Consider the following 21,602-nt stretch of genomic DNA (forward strand, 5'->3'; position numbering starts at 1 on the left):
TTTATGTCCTTTTTAAGTGGTCACATTCTTTTGTTTTTGAGTACTTTACTTTTTGAAACTACAAGATGCTCTAGACCCATCTTTTATTTTCCTGCTCATGATAAAGTTAGCCACTTTCTCAATGAACTCTCATTAGTTTTCACTGGAGAATAGTATTTAGACACCAAGTTCTGGGTGTTGAGTGTGCTTGTGACTACTATGGTGTCATTGCTTCTAGGGATTCTCAATGGATAAAGCTAGGAGATATATATCTCTCTCTATATATATACATATAGATATATATACACATACTAAGCCATGTATACATACTGTATAAGGGTTTGTCAAAAGTGTATGTGTGTGTAGTTGTGTAAAGAGTTTTTTTTTTGATGGCTTCTCACTCTGTTGCCAGGTTGGAGTGCAGTGGCATGATCTTGGCTCACTGCAACCTCTGTCTCCCGGTTTCAAGCAGTTCTCCTGCCTCAGCCTCCCAATTAGCTGGGACTATAGGTGCCCGCCACCACACCCAGCTAATTTTTGTATTTTTAGTAGAGACAGGGTTTCACCATGTTGGCCAGGATGGTCTCAATATTTTGACCTTGTGATCTGCCTGCCTCAGCCTCCCAAAGTGCTGGGATTACAGGTGTGAGCCACCATGCTCAGCCATGTAAAGAGATTTATTTTTAAGGAATTGCCTCAGGCAGTTATGGAGGCTTGACAAATCCAAAATCTTCAGGATGGGCTGGCAGGCTGGAAACCCAGATATTACATACATTACATTTCTAGTCTGCTGCGGAATTCCTTCCTGCTCAGAACAGGTCAGTGTTTTTGTTCCATACTGGCCTTCAAAGGATTGACTGACACCTTACCACATTACAGTGGAAAATCTGCTTTACTCAAAAGCCAACAACTTAAATCTACTGATTTTGGTCTCATGCAAAAACCCTCACAGAAACACCTAGAATAATGTTTACTCAAATGGCTGGGACATGGGGTCCAGCCAAGTTGAGACATATAAAATTAACTATCACAAATATATTTATATATATATATATATATATATATATATGTAACTATATCCAAATGTATTTATATAACCATATGTGTTTATGTGTTAAGATAAGCATAAGTTCATACCGATGTCTAATAGATATGTGTAAGTCTTCAGTTTTAAATAAAATATTTGAAGACAGTACACATTTTGAAGGAATTTTACTAATAAATACGAAATTGAGAAACTTAAGGTGATATTTAATCAGAAAATGTTGTTAAAAATTATTGAAGGAGTTAAAGAATCATTGACTCATATGTCAGATATTTCATGTTTCTTATTTGGCTTAAACTACACAATTATGAGAGGAAAACATTGAAAACATTTGACAAGTTGGGAGTCTGAAGCTCAGAAGAAAGAGAATTTTTCCACTCTGTGAGAACGGAGTGTTAATTTATAATAAGTACTATGCTCGAGGGGAAAGATGATATTATAATACAGGGAATGGGGACAGAAAATTAACATTTATTAAATTCTTAGGGCTATCCTAACAAAGTACCACAAACTGAGTGACTTAAAACAACAGAAATGGATTCTCCCAAAGATCTGAGGTTAGAGGTCCCAAAACAAGGTGTTAGTAGGGCCATGCCCCCTGCAAACCCTCTAGAGCAGTGATCCCCAATCTTTTTGGCACCAGGGATGGTTTTGAGGACAACAGTTTTTCCATGAAGGGGGCAGGGGGAGGGTGATGGGGGATGGTTTCGAGATGAAGCTGTTCTATCTCAGATCATCAGCCACTGGTTAGATTCTCACAAGGAGAGCACAACTTAGATCCCCTGCATGCGCAGTTCACAGTATGGTTCCCACTCCTATGGAAATCTAATGCTGCCCCTGATCTAACAGGAGGCAAGCTCAGGTGGTTGAGCTCGGGACCTCAATCGGTCCACAGTCGAGGGGCTGGGGACCCCTGCTCTGGAGGAAGATCCTTTGTTGTCTCTTTGAGCTTCTGGTAACCACAGGTATTCCTTGGTTTATGGCAGCGTGAGTTCAATGTCTGCCTCTGTCTTCACATTGCCTTCTTCTTTTAAAGGTAGTCATATTGGATTAACAACCAACCTAATGACCCCATTTTACATGAATTACATCTGCAAAGACCCTAATTCCAAATAAGGTCACATTCATAGGTACAAGAGGGTTAGGACTTCAACATATCTTTTGAGGGGACACAACTTATCCTATAATCCCTCCTGAGTAATGCTGACATCATTCAGAGCCACTGAAACTATTGTTGAGACAATATGGCCATGGCCTGCCTGGAGGGAGAACATCCCAGAGGATGTGGCAGGGCTAGATGATGATGACCTGTGTCCAGTTCCCCAAGCCAGATTCCTTACACATAGCTGTGTGGAAGGAGTGGAGAGGGGTGGAGATGCTTAGTACAGCTTTCTGTCTTCCTTATGTTTCATTCAGATGTGTTTCCTTAGTGTCATGGTTAATACTGAGTGTCAACTTAAATGGGTTGAAGGATACAAAGTATTGATCCTGGGTGTATCTGTGAGGGTGTTGTCAAAGGAGATTAATATTTGAGTCAGTGGGCTGGGTGGGCACCATCTAAGTAGCTGCCAGCACGGCTAGAATATAAGCAGGCAGAAACATGTAAAAAGAGACTGACGTAACCTCCCAGCCTACATCTTTCTACCTTGCTGGATGCTTCCTGCCCTTGAACATCAGACTCCAAGTTCTTCAGTTTTGGAACTCAGACTGGCTCTCCTTGCTCCTTAGCCTGCAGATGGCCTATTGTGAGACCTCGTGATAGTGTGAGTCAATACTTAATAAACGCCCCTTTATATATATATCTATATACATATCTCTTTTATATAAATATATCTCCTTTATATATATATCCCTTTATATATATCTCCTTTATATATATATCCCTTTTATATATCTCCCTATATATATATACTTTGTATATGTATTTTTATCATTTTTTGTGTATGTATACAATTATTTTAAAATGAAACTGAGTGGTGAAGAAATTTCTTGTGAAGTCTAAATATGGGGGAAATGTTAAGCTTTAAAAGAAGAAGACATTTGTTTGTCCATGAAAATACACAGCAATCTTAGAAGATTTTTAAAAATGCCATATCCAAATCTTCAAATTGTTAACCAGTGCAGTATTTAGCCAGTAATTGTTTCCCAGGCTGGAGTGCCCTGGCCGGATCTGAGCTCACTGCAAGCTCCGCCTCCCGGGTTCACGCCATTCTCTTGCCTCAGGCTCCCGAGTAGCTGGGACTACAGGCGCCCGCCACCTCGCCCGGCTAATTTTTTGTATTTTTTAGTAGAGACGGGGTTTCACTGAGTTAGCCAGGATGGTCTCGATCTCCTGACCTCGTGATCCGCCCGTCTCGGCCTCCCAAAGTGCTGGGATTATAGGCTTGAGCCACCGCGCCGGGCCACCAGTAATTGTTTTAAGTGTTGCCAAAGGCTACTTTCTTCATTAAAAGAAATGAATTTGCAGATACTCCTGTAGTATTTTTGTTTTATCAAATAATTATCCACAATTAGAAAAAAAAAAAAGACTGACAAGGAAGGAAGTACTAAAAAAATAAAAGCAACAGATGGCTATGGGGTTAAAGAGCCTTAAATGAAATTGGGAGACTAAAAGAGTTAAATACATATATTTTGTATAAATGTGTCATATGCCTAAACCATCCATACCCAGGTGTATGTGTGAGGGTGTGTGTGTGTGTGTGTGTGTGTGTGTGTGTACACACATCATATAATGCTAAACTACATAAAGGATAAAGTATATAAAGTATAAAGTATCATTATATGATGATACTTATTTAATGTGCTTATTTAATGTTAATGCATATTTCATGTAAGCATCCAGCAAAGGATGAAAGCATCCAGCAAGGCAGAAAGATGTAGGCTGGGAGGTTACGTCAGTCTCTTTTTACATGTTTCTGCCTGCTTATATTCTAGCCGTGCTGGCAGCTAGTTAGATGGTGCCCACCCAGCCCACTGACTCAAATATTAATCTCCTTTGACAACACCCTCACAGACACACCCAGGATCAATACTTTGTATCCTTCAATCCAATTAAGTTGACACTCAGTATTAACCATAATACTAAGGAAACACATCTGAATGAAACATAAGGAAGACAGAAAGCTGTACTAAGCATCTCCACCCCTCTCCACTCCTTCCACACAGCTACGTGTAAGGAATCTGGCTTGGGGAACTGGACACAGGTCATCACCATCTAGCCCTGCCACATCCTCTGGGATGTTCTCCCTCCAGGCAGGCCATGGCCATATTGTGTCAACAATAGTTTCAGTGGCTCTGAATATAAAGTATCCTTTAATGTTATATGATAAATGTACTTAAGAATCATATGATAAAGTCTATAAAGTATCCTTTAACATTACATGATAAATGTGCTTATTTCATGTAATGTTAAAGGACATTTGTTTCTCCATCAAAATATACAGCAATCTTAGAAGACTAAATGATATAATAATAAAGTACTTAAGTACATTTATCATATAATGTTAAAGGACATAAATCCTATGGAGAGGCAATATATTGTGACCAAAGAGCTTATGCATATTTAAAAGACAAATTAAATGGAAGTCAAATCATGAAATATTTCTCAATAAAATATTGAAGAAAGTCTGTTGTACTTTGCAGAGCTTTCCAATGTGGTCCATAATACACAGAGAGACAGATGACAGCATCAATAATGGATACACAAATCTGACGTATACTATCAAAATCAAGATCATGACTTCAGTGTGCCTATGTTGTACTATTATTGAAATTAATTTTAATGTTTTTAATTAAACTTTATAGTATCAGAGTAAGAATCTGTTTTAAAAAAATTAAGAAGACACTTCTTCAAAAATAGAGGTGTGTATATGGGCATGTGAGAGGCGGGATTTAAAAAGCCAGGAAGAGTAATAGTTTATTTTGAAAGAGGAAGTTCTCTAAATAAAATAGTATCCTTGTAGTAACCATAAAGAAGATATTCCTGGAGTTATAGGTACACATTTATACTTTCTAAGGGACCAGTGATAAACATAGCCAACAATAGCACTATGGCGACAGTGCAATAGCTCCCGACAAGGCTTACTTTTGCAAAACTGACATTTTCTATAGTTGTGAAGGACAAATGCTTCTTTCTTCCTAGCGGATATGTGTTATCTGTAGATAAATATGTACAATAAACAACATATTCCTAAACCAATATGCTAATAATTACAAACATGTTAACTGGTATTACTTTTTTAGTTCTTTTCTCATTTAAACCATAGACATTTTCTGAAAATCTAGACATAATTTTTAAAATCTGAATGTATTAGGGGAAGTTGCTAATTAAAGGAATCTTTCACATGAAGAATCCTTTTGTAAAGCAAGTTTTAAAAGTCATGCTGTTATAAAGGCATTAGCTAACTCCAGATTCTTACATATGGATTATTTTAAATGATATCTACCTTTAAAATAAAGAAAAAACTTGAGATGAAAACTTACAGAATAGATGAAAATATAAAAATACAATTAGTAGATAATTTAGGTTTTAAAGAATTATGTTTTTGCTGCCTTAAATTAAGACTTTAGTAGAAGAAATCCAGAATGAAACAAACCTACAGTGAAACAAGAAAAAACAAATTTATATTGAATTTCTGTACTAGAAAACTTTTTTCCTTCCTATGTCAGTAATTGCTTCTAGTTTCTTTGTAATCATATTTTCTTTTTATTTTTACTGTGATACAATTTTCAGGGAATCTTATTCTAATCTATTAACAGAAAATTAAAAACGTAATTTCTGATTCTTAATTTTTAAAACTTAAAAGAGAATTTAAGGCTGGGCACGGTGGCTGGTGCCTGTAATCTCAGAACTTTGGGAGGCATAGGCAAGAGGATTGCTTGAGCCCAGCAGGAGTTGGACACCAGCCTGAGCAACATAAGGAAACGCTGTCTCTACAAAAAATAGCGGGGCATGGTGGTGCATGCCTATAGTCCTAGCTACCCAGGAGGAAAAGGTGGGAGAATTGCTCGAGCCCTGAAGGTTGAGGCTGCAGTTAAGTTAGCGATGATCATACTAGTGTCCTCCAGCCTGGGCGAGACCGTCTCAAAAAAAAAAAAAAAAAAAAAAAATAGAATTAATCCAAACCACCTGTTCCTGTGGCAGCTGATTATCAAGAATCAAACCAATTCAAATGTTCCCAAAGTTTTTACAGATTCAAAATCAAATTTAACTATAGTCTAAAGGGGATAATACAAACATAATTACCTCTGGAGTAAAATTATGAACCTTGGAAAGTGATTACTTAAGAATCCTGTAAGAAATCATATGTGTTGAAATACCACAGTCTCAGTGACAATAAGATATTTTATTTAGGTCTCCAAGGTCCTCAAATCATCATTTAAAGAAAAGATCAGTTTAATTAATTGATCAACCATTTATTCAGCTGTCACCACGTGCCAAGACTTGGCTTTAGCTGGCTACAAAATGTCTACAATTCCTATGTCCTACTCTGGAGCTGTTGGGAGTCAATGGAGAAAATTTTCACATAATTGTAACATTAAATGATATAGCCAAAAAACTTAAGAGAATACAAAAGTGAGGGAGGTGTTCACACACACTGTAGTATTTAACTAACACATTGTAGTTTTTAACCAATAAACCCAAAGCTAGTTGCTTTAATTCTCATTTTACAAATAACAACACTAGAAGTGGAAATCAAACAATACCCAAAATATAGTTAGTAAGTTAGGAATTGGTGATTTACATGTAAATTTATTTGACATCAAAATTGATATAGTTACAACTCTATATATGCCATCTAGGACTTGATTAATTTTGCTTAGGATTAAAGAAAAGTATTATATTATAGAGAGGATGCATTAAAGAGAGAGGAGCATTTGCAAAGCCACGGAAGTGTGAGGAGGAATAGTGTAGTCAAACAACGGTCAGGTAAGACATCAGACACATACAGAATTTAAGGTGCCAGGAGAAGGAATGAGCGAGAAGGGGTGAAGAATTAACCTTGACCCAAGCAGTGGAAAGAGACTGTATAAGCCATGGAAATAAGTTGCAACTTTATCCTTCAGTACATGAACAAAAGACTTCAGTAACCCTGGTGACAATTTGCAAACAGGTAACCTGTGACTTTTAATTTTAAAATTACACTTGATATTGATGAACTTCCTGTTAGGCTCGAATCCACTGTGCAAATTTGCTTCTGGGTTTTCATTTACTGTATTTACGTGAGTAACAAACTAGATATTTAAAGAGAATAGATTTAATTTATATAACTATACATGTACTTGGATGCATAATAAAATAATTCATATGATTTTCTGTTTTAGAATGTGTAATCATTTATGTGGTCAATTTGCTGTTGATTCCCTCTTTGCTTCTACCCATATTCCTTAAACCCCTTCTCCATTTATCTGCCAAGGCTGTTCACGAATCATCTTGGTTTTTGGTATTCTAAATGATACTAAGGAGAATTAGACACTGTTTCTGCTCTCAAGCTGTCTGCAATTTTAGTGAAGGTACAATGTCTGTATTTATCATTCAAATCTGAACTGTAACGTGATAAACATCCAACTAAAACAGAAAACCTTCTTCAGGACCGAAAGAGCATAGGAGGAAAGTGAAAGTCTCCACTCCCATTTCTTATTTACCGAGCTTTTTATTAGAAGTGTTTGCCAAGAGGTAGTAGAAAGCAGGAAACACATGGACTGTGGGACAGGCGGACCTGAATTTATTGCCTAGGGACGAAAGTAGGGGAAGGCACCTCAAATTTCTGACTGGCTTTCATGTTTGCATGATGGAGGTACTTATATCTTCTTTTTTAGGGCTGTTATGGAGATTGAAAGAAATACACTTCCTCAAATGTCTATTAATAATGCACGCCCTTTAAATCATGTTGCTCCTTCTGGTACTCCTCTGGTCTAAACTTCAATGAGTCCATTGCAGTGGACAAAACTGATCAAGGAAAAATATTTAATTGAAATATATTCCAAGAGCTTTATATCTTAAATTATGTCATATTTGTTGAATAATGAAAATTGTATCTCCTTCTTTAAAGCCGTTAAATGCCACAAATGATGAGAACATATGGACACATAGAGGGGAACAACAGATGCTGGGGCCTATAGAGAGTGGAAGACGGTAGGAGGGAGAGGATCAGGAAAAACAACTAACGGAAACTAACCTTAATACTTAGCTGATGAAATAACCTGTACAACAAAACCCCCTAACATGAATTTACCTATATAACAAGCCTGCACATGTACCCCTGAACTAAAAAAGTAAAAAAAAATTTCAAAGCCTCATGACGAAAAATAAATCAAATAAACTGAATAAGCGGTTGATTCTTTGCAAATTTCCTACACAGCCCCCTCTCCCTCCTGGAACTCACTGGTAGAGAAGACAGCAGGGTTTCTCATGTGACTTTCATTATGAGAATGCATCTGCTAGGATATGAAAGTTCTTTGCACAATTTAATACTCCACTTTCTAGTCAACCATTTAAAGTCCAAGAAGAGGATAACAATAGTAAAATTTGAAGATTACATGGAAAGGCCCTTGCCCATTTCAAAGGGCTGTAGATGGGAGTCAATTAGCCATAACTGACAGTCCTGCATTCATTGCTCCAGCTGGTTATTATTTTTGAGCCTCATTACATGCATCTGACAATCAGAGGCACTTATGCAGGCCTCTCTCATGGCTCTCCTGTGAGAACAGATATGGGAAGTGGTTTTGTAGTTCCAGGTGTAGAGACAGAGAGCTTGAGATCCAATATGATTCATAAAAGCTGTTGGCTTTCCTCAAGACATGACTGTGGATGTGTGTGCATATATTCAACTAGCAAACATTATTTATTAAGTAATTGTGGGATTCTCTGCAACCGCAGTTGTATATAGTTAATCTCAAATACATATACTCTGTCTTCACTGAGGCTTCACATCAAATACTCCAAGAAGGACACAGAACAAATAGAAAATTTACATTTTGTCCTAGTGATGAAAATGTGAATGATCATAATAACTCTTTTACAACCTTTGTCATGCACACATGACATTTTTGTACTAAAGAAGTAAATTCACTAAGGGATTCTTACTACTGAAATTCTTTACTATTCTACTTTATACATGCAATATTATAATATATAAACATTAGAGGCAATATGCTCTTATTTTGGTTGAGTTGGGAAATATCGCGCTTTATATATTTGATATGTTTAAAGAAATATTGAGGACTTAAACTTTGAAGTTTGAAATAGCTTATACACTCACCTCGTTTAAAATTATAAATGTAAAACAGAGTGAACCATGAGACCTTTCTAGCCAAATTTCCTCTCCAGAGCAAACCACTGTTGCCAGTTTATTTTGTTTAATGTCAAGAACCCTACAATTTGAGAAGCATAGAGTAGCACATATCAACAGAGAAAAAACAGTCAGCAATATAGAGTAGCAATGGATTAAGAATGAAAATAGAGATACACTCATCCTATTGAAAAATTAGAAATGATTTGATAGAGGAAATATTAAAGCCTATTTGCTGTGCAGGTAGCAACTTCACACACAGATTTCTAGACTAGACCTGTTTGACCGGCTTGGTCTCAGAGCTGCTAATGTAACCCAAGGGGACATAAGGCTAATGTAAATAAAGTAGGTAACCATTGGAAGTTCAGACTTTCCAAAGATATAGTTCAGGAAACTTAAAAAGATGGCATATGTAAGTTGAGTAAAGGAGAAAGAGAGGGAAGTAGAAAAGAGGAGGAAAAAGTTAAGCAAAAAAGATAAGAGGAAGCTATTGAAACTTATTGAAAAATATGAGACATTAAGGCAATCATGCTTGAGTTTCTCCTCCTATTCTAATATTTACTATCCATTTGACTTTGGGCAAACTTTCAACGTTCTCTCATGGAAAATTGTAACTTCATTAAGAAATGCTATGCAGAGATAATAAGCAAGGTACCTGGCAAATACACTATCTATTTTCTATTACAAACATCAGTTATGACTAAATAATAAGACAATTTTTAACCTCTGAAGGATTAATATTCTCTGGTTAGGGTAGAGTTTATTTACATGACTCATCTGTATCATAGGCAAAAATCTGTTTTCTTTAAATTTGAAATAAGATAATGTATAGCTGCAGAAACTCCTGAAGAAAAGTATGTAACTCAAAATCGGTGCTAGAGTTTTAAGTTAAATAGCATTCCTCAGGACCATCAAAAACACAAAATATTAAAAATATGCCCACTACACCTTGGCAGGCAGAGACACTTCAGTGTGTAAGATACTGCACCACTTCTAAAACATCTTAATAAAAGTGATCCTAAGTATTTTAGTTTGGCTGTTTGTCTAAAACATTTTGCTGGGTGCAAACATTGTAATTAGTGCTCTCTAAATTTAGTTGTGCCATTACTCCTGTAGATCCATTTAGTGTCCCCCTTACCAAAAACAGCGTTCTCAATTAGTTGTTGTTTTCCGCTTGTAAGGACAGTCAAAGCTGACGTCTTAAAAAAGTGGCAGTGCCCAGCAATGTTTCTTAGGCACGTCTTTTTTCGTCAAGGTGTTTTAAGCAGTGTGGGGAAATGTGGGCAGAGACTAATCTTAGGGGCTTCTATCATCACTGTTAAAATTCCATTCTGTGGCCTAAGTCTCTGGCCAGCATGAGCACTGTGTCCTTGCGCTTGAATCTATCTTGGCTAAAGCCTATCAGTATTTTTATGATTCATTTTGAGGTGTGGCCAACTGTAAACGTCTCAGAGCTAAGCAAATACCATTAAATCCCAGGAGCACATTGAAAAGAGGTTCATTTGGGCAACATTGAGGGAATTTCGGCACAAATTTCATGGACTGTGATTTAAATCTAAGCTATTTGTCAAGGCCTCCAAGCCCCTGAATGTGTAACAGATTGAGCTAATTCATTGGTGTTTGTAAATTGAGTTTGGAATTAAGCTCCTTTGTAAACACACCATATGTGATGCATTTCATCTTGCAACTCTTTATCGTGGTCTTCTCAAACTTAAAATGTATAAACAAATTCCATCTTACGTGAATGTGTTGATCAATTTCTAGCAGCTCATTTCTAAATTAATAATTTCATAATGTAATCCCCACGCTCATCTAATGATTTATTCTTCTCCCTGCTTAATATATAAATGCTGAATGAGCTATCACTAGGAGGATAATAGTGCAGAGCATATAACCTGGATCTTACTGAGTTTCAGAAGTATTTCAGAGAAGCACGCATAGTGCTTATTCACATTGACATCCGGATTTTAATACTGTAAGTTTTTTGGGGGTTAAATTCCTTATTACAAATTTATGTCAAGGATCTTCCCACACATCATCACAAAAAAATAATTTTAACTGCTACTACACTAAGTTTTTGAAGTTTGGAGATAATATTGGCCCCGGAATAGTATTTTTGAACTCTTAAATTTGCATTATTTGACTTGATTCCTTCGTTTCTGGACTATGCAGCATGAGTCTGAGACACATTTGTGTTTACTGAACACAAGAGGTGGGCCCTAGACACATAAAAGACGCGTCTCACGTCTTCCGCCTACCTGGGATTTCATTCGACTTTCCCACCGAGCAATGATTTTGCACCCCCAGAGGTGTTTTCTATGATACAGTTTATAAGAATTTAATGATTCTGTTTCATTATGTGAAGAAAATTGTCAGGTATAAGGTGGAGAAATTACACTCCACGTTCCTTCTGTAGAGTGACATCTGCTGGGCTGTGGGCCACAGTGATTTTAAGCAAGTACCTGCTTGTTTTATGGGGATCAAAGCTCATTTCTTCCGATGTTTAAACATCTAGTTTATTGTGGTCCGGAGAAGTAATTTTCACTTAAACATCAAAGTCTGTTCCAGAGTTTAACGAGTGTACCTGAAAGTAATGCTGGAAATATACCTCTGATATATTTCTGTAGATGTGTGGTTATGGCAATCTGTTGACATAGAACAGCCTCTCAACATAGAATTGTGAAATAATTTCTTCGTGTAATTATGTTTGGGAGTATGGTGGGGGGAAACGTACTGGGTATGAGTCAATGTGGAGGGGTCAGCAGAATTACTGCCTTCAGGGCATTAAGGAAACTCAATAGGAAACAATACCCATTAAAAGGATACACTTGTGCAACAAGATGGTCGTTTATCTTGACCTGTTTCAGAAAATACTCGGCAGAGGCCAGGCACGGTGGCTCACGCCTGTAATCCCAGCACTCTGGGAGGCCCAGGCGGGTGGATCACTAGGTCAAGAGATCCAGACCATCCTGGCCAACATGGTGAAACCCCGTCTCTACTAAAAATACAAAAATTAGCTGGGCGTGGTGGTGGGAGCCTGTAGTCCCAGCTATTTGGGAGGCTGAGGCAGGAGAATCGCTTGAACCCGGGGAGGCGGAGGTTACAGTGAGCCGTGATCACGCCACTGCACTCCAGCCTGGTGACAGAGCGAGACTTCGTCTCTAAAAAAACAAAACAAAACAAAAAAAACAAAAAAACACGCAGCAGAATACGAACAAAACTCACGTCCTTTTAAAAACGCATCTCTTTGCCTTAAAAGGCTGCAGAGATCCTTCCTTGGCAAAAGTAAAAAAAATAAAAAACCGCAACTGCTTTGCACTTTGGTATTTACGGCCAGGCAAAGCCTGTGTGAGTCTTCCAAGAGCCGCCGGCAACAAAAAGCTTAGAGCGCACCCTGTAAGTTGCTCACTCCGCCGCGGACTGCGAAAGGAGCAGAGTTTCGGGGCTAGGGCACAGCCTGCGGCCGCGCATTCTTGCGTCTGGCTAGCCGCCGGCTCTAAGGGTCGGCCCCGCCCGGCCCGCCCCCGCGGCTCCTTGCCACGCTCTCGCGGGCGCGCTCGGGGTGGGGCCTTGCGGCCGGCGGAGATGCGGCCGGGGCTGCGCGGCGGTGATGCGAGCCTGCTGGGCGGCGCGCCGGGGCAGCTGGAGCCGCGCGCCGCGGCGCTGTAATCGGACACCGAGAGCGCTTGCCCCCGGCGTCCGGCCACTTTCCATTCACTCCGAGGTGCTTGATTGAGCGACGCGGAGAAGAGATCCGGGTGCCGCGGCACTGCAGCGCTGAGATTCCTTTACAAAGAAACTCAGAGGACCGGGAAGAAAGAATTTCACCTTTGGGACGTGCTAGAAAATAAGGTCGTCTGGGAAAAGGACTGGAGACACAAGCGGATCCAACCCCGGTAGCAAATTGATGACTTTTCCGTGCTGATTTCTTCCAACCTCGGTAAGCTAAATTGGTCGTTTTCCGCGTTACAAATTTAGCAAAGTATAACTTTTTTGGCCTGTATATTGACTTTTCATACATTGGTGTGCTCAAGCCTGGACATTTTCTTAAGAGCACACACGGTTTGTCAGGGAAGCTTTCCCCTTGCTGAGAGTCCAGCTCGAGTTGTTTCTTTAGGCGGTGACACCTGCAGAGAGTTTCAAGTTGAGTATTACAGCGCCTTCCAAGGCAAAATTGCTCCAGAGGATATAAGATAATTCTTTTCTTATGTGTTGCTAGTTTGCGATCAGCAGAAGTGAAAACACCAAGAGGAACGTCTGTGAGTTAAAGGGAAGAACTTGTAAGATACTGTTGGGGAGGCGGGGGCATATTTAAGACACTTGGCTTTCGGTCTCTCACTCCTCATCACTAGGTAGGATGTAAATCAAATTGCCCTGTAGACTATCTTCGTTTCACCTGCCATTGTGTCTCCAGTATTCTTTGCAATTGGTTGTGTATGTACCTTTGGGAGAAACATACAAGGTAAGATACTAATATGCAAAAAAAAAAAAAGTTTTAAATAATATCAGCTTGCTCAGTAAACATAACAAAGGTTAGGCATATTAATAGCTTTTTTCTTTTGGCTTTAACTATAAAGTCAACAGAACCAAGGGGCAAATTACTAAGGGAAAGTCACCCATAAAATCAGTTTTCTTCTAAGTTAATTTAGGGATGACAGGGTGAAGAGGTTGTGGAAGCAGGAAGAAACTGTTTCTTTTGAAAATTACCAACACAAACATCTCTAGAGTTTCCTCCATCTGTGTGGTAAAAGAAGCGTACAATTTCATTTCTAACTCTTTTATGCACCACCTAGGAAATCTACTTACAATTTTTCTTTAAAATTGCGTATTCCGTTTAATTCTTCCTTGGATTCTGTATTAATGAAGCTGTCTTTTTCAGTTGTTAGTGGCTTTTACAAAGAAATTAATAATTTTGACTATGAAATTTTAATTTGAAAGCCAAATAATGAAGATCAGCATTGTTGTAACCTGTAAAAATAAATTTCTTTATTGGACTGTTGGGTCATTTTATTGTATAATTATGGTAGAAGCAAAATGATTGTGTTTCTTTGATGCGCCTGAGTTTATTTTACATGATGTAGCCACTAGAACTCCTGTAGGTTTATGGTAACACATTATCTGGTGGCCTTGGGATTTGGATATTAGTTAATAGCATGTACCAATTTTATATATATAGTTTCAAGCAGTGACATCTGTCTCTTTGATTTATCTTTGGGAATTTTGACAGCCCACTTTCTGGTGGATTTATTTAAAATATGCATTGGTGGATACATGGCTCACTGGATTGCTCACTGCTAGGTCACTGGTTTGAATTTAGCACAAGTCCTAAATGTCGGATAAATGTTACCTTATCTGCATCATTTAACAACTGCTTGTTGGTCATCTGGATAAAATGGCAGATAACTGATTCCAGTGACTTTAGTGATCAAGGATTGAGGACACATAGATTTATGTAAGGAAACACCATTTCAGAGACAATTACTCCAAAAGAGCTAATGACTATAGAAGTGAGTAGGTACACAGGAATGCTCATATGAGATTTTGCTACTGCTATTACATTAGTTGGGGAAAGAGTTCTCATCCAGTCATAGTCTATTAGCACAATGCTATTCAAGTCTTTTTAATGTAATGGATTTCTAGAGAGAAGATCCGTTAAAATATTGGGCTTTCCTTTGGGTATCAGTGTTTTTCCTCGCTGCTTTGTTCTGTTTTGATGGTAGCATCAATTTACTGGAAGATGAAAGTTTCTCTTGTTGGAAAGACTTCCCCACACAAATGAATGAAATCCACATTTTCACGTCTCAGAAGCAAAGACAGAGCACCTCCTACTGTTCGCATTACTGTAAAAGTTCAGATGGTTCTTTTGTGAATAGGGTGTTTTGTCTAGATTGCTGGTTTTTTTCTACTCCTAAAATGTGAAATGAGATATAACAAACCTGTTCTCTCTCTCTTAAAGGTATTTTCCCTTGGATATTAACTTGCATATCTGAAGAAATGGCATTCCGGAAAATTTGCGTGTTGGTTGGAGTATTTATTTGTTCTATCTGTGTGAAAGGATCTTCCCAGCCCCAAGCAAGAGTTTATTTAACATTTGATGGTAAGAGAGTTGATAAACACTCGGGGAAAAATGTTATTTTAAGTTTTATTTTCTTCCTTATCCAGATTCAAAACTTAAGAGTATAAAATATTACTGGATATTAATTTCAAAAATATTTTGGGCTGCTTTTTGGAGGACAGTAGCTATTTTAAGTGATTCGTTAATAGACAAAAACCCTCTGTTGGATCTGAGGCAATATTTATGAAAATGCTTATAGTAGATGTTGCTTTTTATAAAATAATTCTTCTGTGCTTGTCTGTGTACTCATGGGGGAGATGGGCACAAGCTCAAAGCCTAGCATCTTTGATCTTACTATTCACCTGGTAATGTTAAGACATTGCCCCTTTGTGCTAATCCTCAGCGGCAGAAAGAGCTATGCCCGTTCAATTACTAAAAAATTCTCCCAATTAATTTTTTGGGCATCCGTCTCAAAACTGGTTACTCCGTGTGTTGTTCTAATGGTGTTCCTTCTTTTTCCACAAGGATTTCCTGAGATTGGCATAGTCCCCTAATTAATTGAAAAGGACCTAAAAGAATAATTGGAAATATGCTTTTGATTGTTGTTGTATACAAATGTCCTCAGAAGCTTAGGGAAATGGGTGTGATTTCAGATTTTCACATACATAAAAGGTGCAAGGTCTTCTGCGGGAATGGTTTGCATGAGCTTTAATGTATGTAGTTCAAAGGACTTACAGATGAATGAATTTGGTTAGTTGAGTAACCCATACTAATTGGACAGATGGAGCAAGACATGGATGAGGAACACCATCCTGCCAATCAAGGTCATTTATAATTTTATTACTTCTTTCAACTGTGCATAAACTTTAGTGTCATTTCAAATATTTTTCTTTCATTTGATAAACAATATACTCTCAGACCTTCCTATAGCAGGGTGTCTCTGAAACTCTTTGTGATTTCAAATTCCTTTTTTTTTTTTTTGAGACAGAGTCTCACTCTGTCACCAGGCCGGAGTGCAGTGGCATGATCTTGGCTCACTGCAATCTCCACCTTCCAGGTTCAAGCCATTCTCCTTCCTTAGCCTCTCCAGTAGCTGGGATTACAGGTGTGTGCCACCACACCGAGCTAATTTTTGTATTTTTAGTAGAGACGGGGTTTCGCCTGTTGGCCAGGATAGTCTTGACCTCCTGACCTTGTGATCTGCCTGCCTCGACCTCCCAAAGTGCTGAGATTACAGGTGTGAGCCACCACGCCCGGCCTCAAATTTCAAATAGCAGAATGACTGACACCAGTCAAATGGCTGTCTTTTTTTTTCTTTTTAAGTCACCAGTGCTTTCCCCACAGTTGTCATAAGCACCAAAGGAGCCATATTTGGGACTTAGAGTGTGTGAGCTTCTAATTGCTTCCTTAGCCTCCATGCCAGGCATTTCCCCTTAAAACCCATAGCCATGCAGTTAAGTTGTGAAGAATGGAAAGACAGACCCTTTGAAGTATCCTCTTTAGCCCCTTAATTACTAAAGCATCTTATGTACTACCCACATTTTTTCTCCCAAATTGAGAACTATGAAATACCTTTTCAAATAAAAGAGAAGGGGAATTAAGAAGTAGTGCAATTTCCCCTCTATTTTCTATGTTTTTCCTAGTATATGTAGAGATGGAGTGATCTAATGGAGGTCTCTGCCTGCTCTTTTTTCCATTACATGAAAATTAATCCAAACTAATGTAAATATTAACAAAAAGGATGTCACTAGAGATAATGAACCAATTCTGTATTTGAAAAGGCAATTAGAATTCATATTTTACAGAAGGAAATTACATAGTATAATCTTTGAGAACCAAACTTCAGAACTACGTAAGACAGTGACAGCTCTGCTATACAGTGACTAGAAGTAATGATGGGATTTAAAAAAATATATGCCTAATATTTTTAATGCTCTCAAACTCAAAACAGATTCTTGCAGAATAAGACTTGCCTTAACTTGAAACTTATGTAGAATATGACATGATGAATTATTGATCTCCAAGTTCTATAATTCCTGATATTTTGTTCTTCTCAAGTGTATTACTGGTACTCTTAGGGAGTGAGAGAAAAACAGAGCAAATAATAAGAGAGAGAAAATCACTTATTTTGAATACTGTTTAAAAGAGATGTATCAACAGTGAAAATACATCTAATAAAATTCCACAATTTCTAGCTCAATAATATTAAACATTCCTACAATGAACTACATAGGCAAGGTATATGAAAAATATCAGGCAAAAACAGTTGTCAAAATGTGCAAATTTTAAACCTTGGTACAATACAGTTTTCTTAGGAGATTTCACAGTGTACCTGCTTGACATGCTTCTTCCAAATTTATTATTATTTCAAGTTTCTTGTTAGTCAAATGATGACTCATCTGAGTATTGTACCAAGTAGGTTTTTAAGTTTCCTCCAAAGCAGTTTATTCTCAACATCAAAATATAGAGCTTTGTTTGAGGTTAACGTATTTAAGAATGTATATTTAAATACTTATGACATATACTTTTACTTCGTATTTCTAAATTTCTATTACTGTTTTCCAATAAATCAGCAACTGAACAGTGTTTTGCGGAAATTCAGATAGTTTCAAGTTGTATCAGACGGAGGTCATTTGCATTACTTGTTTTATATCTCTATGTACCTTTAGATTCTCTCGTAATTAGTAATTACTTTACCTACTGGCTCTTTTGTCTTGAATTCTCCATCACTATAACTTGGTCCTCTGCCTGTCTCTCTCTAGATGGAACTTGAGAAGAAACCACTCACTCTTGTGTTACTTCAGGTGCAATAAGCATCATAGTCAATTTTAAGGTGTGTAGAACAATGAGTCTCTTCTCCCATTCATGTTCCATCCCTCTTTCTTGTGGTGAAATAATGGAGTGATAACATTTGTAAAACAGTGATTTACAGATTTGCCTTCCCTGTTGATCTAGGGCAAGGTCAACCAGATGGTCAGCAGTCCTGTGGGAGAGTGTACTTCAGATGTTATTAATTAGTTACATTTGTGCTACTTAAATCTTCTGTGTTGAGACCTGTGACTTCTAATAGATATTTTCTTTTGTAATTTGTCTAACTCTTATTTTATGCCAAATAACTTTGCAAATGAATATGAGGTTCACACAAATGCTTTAGTATAAGTTTTTCCTTAGTTAATATTGGCCAATCTTCCAGCCCATGGCTGATTTTCACATTTGCGTATGCATGACAGTGGTTTAAAAACAGAAAACTGACGGTGAGTTTTGAATTGGAAATAGGTATTTTATGAGTAAGCACTAGACTTGCATAGGATTACCTGTTTCTTTCTCTCTTTCTTTCTTTCTTTCTTTCTTTCTTTCTTTCTTTCTTTCTTTCTTTCTTTCTTTTTCTTTCTTTCTCTCTCTCTCTCTCTCTTTCTTTCTTTCTCTCTTTCTCTCTCTCTCTTTCTCTTTTTTTTTTGAGACAGAGTCTCACTCTGTCTCCCAGGCTGGAGTCCAATGGTGAGATATCGGCTGACTGCTACCTCCACCTCCTGGGTTCAAGCAGTTCTCCTGCCTCAGCCTCCCGAATCGCTGGGATTACAGGTGCACAACACCATGGCTGGCTAATTTTTGTACTTTTAGTAGAGACTGGATTTCACCATGTTGGCCCGGCTGGTCTTTGAACTCCTGACCTCAGGTGATCCGCCTGTCTCAGCCTCCCCAAGTGTTGAGATTACAGGTGTGAGCCACTGCGCCTGACCCTGTTTTTTTTTTTTTTTTAATTTATTTACTTAGTGATTCATTATCCCTTTTGTCTGTGCTGAATTTTTACTAACAAAGCTGCCAAGTCTCCAGGTCTTTGATAGTATATAAATGAAAGACTATGGAGTTGCATAAAACATCTTTTAAAATCACCTTCAACAAATAACCCCTGTGAACTAATGAACTAAGCCCCAAAGCTGATGAATTGTTATTGGACCATAAATTCAAAATATTAAATTGCCTCTTTATGAGCTCTGGTAACGTTAGCATTACAAGGCACATTTGTTGAAAGTTTGTGTTGTGGTTGCCCAAGAAATGCAAAGAAAAACAATTGTTCCTGATTTCTCCGTTAATCTTGGAAGATGCTTACTCTGGCTGTATTGAATCTTCTCAGTTTGTGTTACTAAGAAGTATTTAGTTCTCAGCTGTGTGTTACGGCAACTTCCTTCTTTTTTTTTTTTTTTTTTTGGAGACGGAGTCTCGCACTGTCGCCCAGGCTGGAGTGCAGTGGCGTGATCTCCGCTCACTGCAAGCTCTGCCTCCTGTTCACGCCATTCTCCCGCCTCAGCCTCCCAAGTAGCTGGGACTACAGGCACCCACCACCACATCTGGCTAATTTTTTGTATTTTGAATAGAGATGGGGTTTCACCATATTAGCCAGGATGGTCTCGATCTCCTGACCTCTTAATCCGCCCGCCTCAGCCTCCCTAAGTACTGGGATTACGGGCATGAGCCACTGCGCCTGGCCGTGGCATTTTCTTTTAAGTCTCTTTATGATGGTTTCAGTTAAATGTCACTGAAATGTCTTGAAGCACACATGAGTGTTTTAGTAAACCCAAACTCGAGGGGTGCCCTGTGAATAAAAAGTTCCCTCTACTCTTCCCTTTGTGAGAGTTTAATTGAACTCAGCAAAGGATTGATGAATTCATGTGTGAGTTGGACATTACCTAAATCTAGAATAGAGTAACACTAAATTTGTCAAGCAGCAAGGTAAAAACTGTTATAAAATACAGTTGCAATGGAAGATGAGAAGAATTGCTAAGAAATGTAGCCTCATATGTCTATTTTCCCCTGTAATATGTATTGATATAGGGCTCTGGTAATCAAAATAAAACAAAAACTCTAGTAGAGTTGAATTGGAAGGAGGAAATTTTATTTCAGTTATTGCAAAGAATGTCTTTTGAAAATATTAGGATAAAATGTGTTACATTGATATGCTGTGGATTTCTCCTAGAAAAAATTTTTAGAAAAATGTATAAGCCTATATTTTCCTGTTTTAAAAAAGTAATTACTGTTCTAGGTGAGTTTCATCAGATTATAATAAGTTTGATTCTGTTACCAATAAATGATGTTATGTGTTAAGCCATTCAGAGGAACAAGGTTCCTACAATTGGAGCAAAGAAGGAATGCTTTAGTGTTCTGAAATTAGAAGAATGAGCTTGAGTGTTATGTTAATCAGTCATACAACCAAAGTGGTTGCATTAAAAAAAAATGTGGCCCAGTGCGGGTTTCACGCCTGTAATCCCAGGATTTTGGGAGGCTGAGGCAGGCAGATCACAAGGTCAGGAGATCAAGACCATCCTGGCTAATACAGTGAAACCCCATCTCTACGCAGAATACAAAAAATTAGCTGGGCGTGGTGGCGGGTGCCTATAGTTCCAGCTACTTGGGAAGCTGAGGCAGGAGAATGGTGTGAGCCCGGGAGGCGGAGCTTGCAGTGAGTTGAGATCGCACCACTGCACTCCAGCCTGAGTGACAGGGCGAGACTCCGTCTCAAAAAAAAAGTGTTCTACTCTATGGATTAACCATAGACATGCCTACTACACTGAACTCTATCAAATGAAGATGGTGCAAGTGATCCTAGATAGCGTATTTTAAATTTGTTCACATGTTGATCATATATGTTGATATGTTGTTCACATATATTGATAAAACAATGTTACATAGCCTTTATTTGCAATTTTGATTCAGAAAATTTATCTAGAACCAAAGTTACACATTTTCACATTCTTCCTAGGTGTATACTACTTCTTGTCTTCTTTGTTTCTAAAATACTTTTGGTAATTAAACACTAACATTAATACTGACTTTGTGACAGCCATTTCTGTAGCTGCCATGAGAATTAGTTTTAAGATCCACAAAGATCACAATGAAAGGAAAAAGGAAAAGAATGTTTTCTCAGTAAGGTATGCTGTAAACATATCATGTTAAGTGTATCATGCTAGAATTTTATATTTCTCTTAGAACATCAAAACTAGGCCGGGCGCGGTGGCTCAAGCCTGTAATCCCAGGACTGTGGGAGGCCGAGACGGGCAGATCACGAGGTCAGGAGATCGAGACCATCCTGGCTAACACAGTGAAACCCCGTCTACTAAAAAAATACAAAAAACTAGCTGGGCGTAGTGGCGGGCGCCTGTAGTCCCAGCTACTCGGGAGGCTGAGGCAGGAGAATGGCGTAAACCCAGGAGGCGGAGCTTGCAGTGAGCTGAGA

General features: G+C 38.2%; 1 protein-coding gene across 2 annotated transcripts in view; it reads left to right on the forward strand.

Moving 5' to 3' along the window:
• Positions 1-12,732: 12,732 nt before the first annotated feature.
• Positions 12,733-21,602, forward strand: part of SEMA3C (semaphorin 3C) — a 179,417-nt gene continuing 170,547 nt past the window's right edge. For both annotated transcript variants that reach the window (XM_023226661.2, XM_023226662.2), the window contains exons 1-2: positions 12,733-13,255; positions 15,272-15,412. In XM_023226661.2, the coding sequence (XP_023082429.1) occupies positions 15,310-15,412 (103 nt within the window). In that variant the 5' untranslated portion in view covers positions 12,733-13,255; positions 15,272-15,309. The remainder of the gene's footprint in view (positions 13,256-15,271; positions 15,413-21,602) is intronic.

The sequence above is a fragment of the Piliocolobus tephrosceles genome, chromosome 8, assembly GCF_002776525.5.
Source record: "Piliocolobus tephrosceles isolate RC106 chromosome 8, ASM277652v3, whole genome shotgun sequence".
Classification (NCBI taxonomy): domain Eukaryota; kingdom Metazoa; phylum Chordata; class Mammalia; order Primates; family Cercopithecidae; genus Piliocolobus; species Piliocolobus tephrosceles.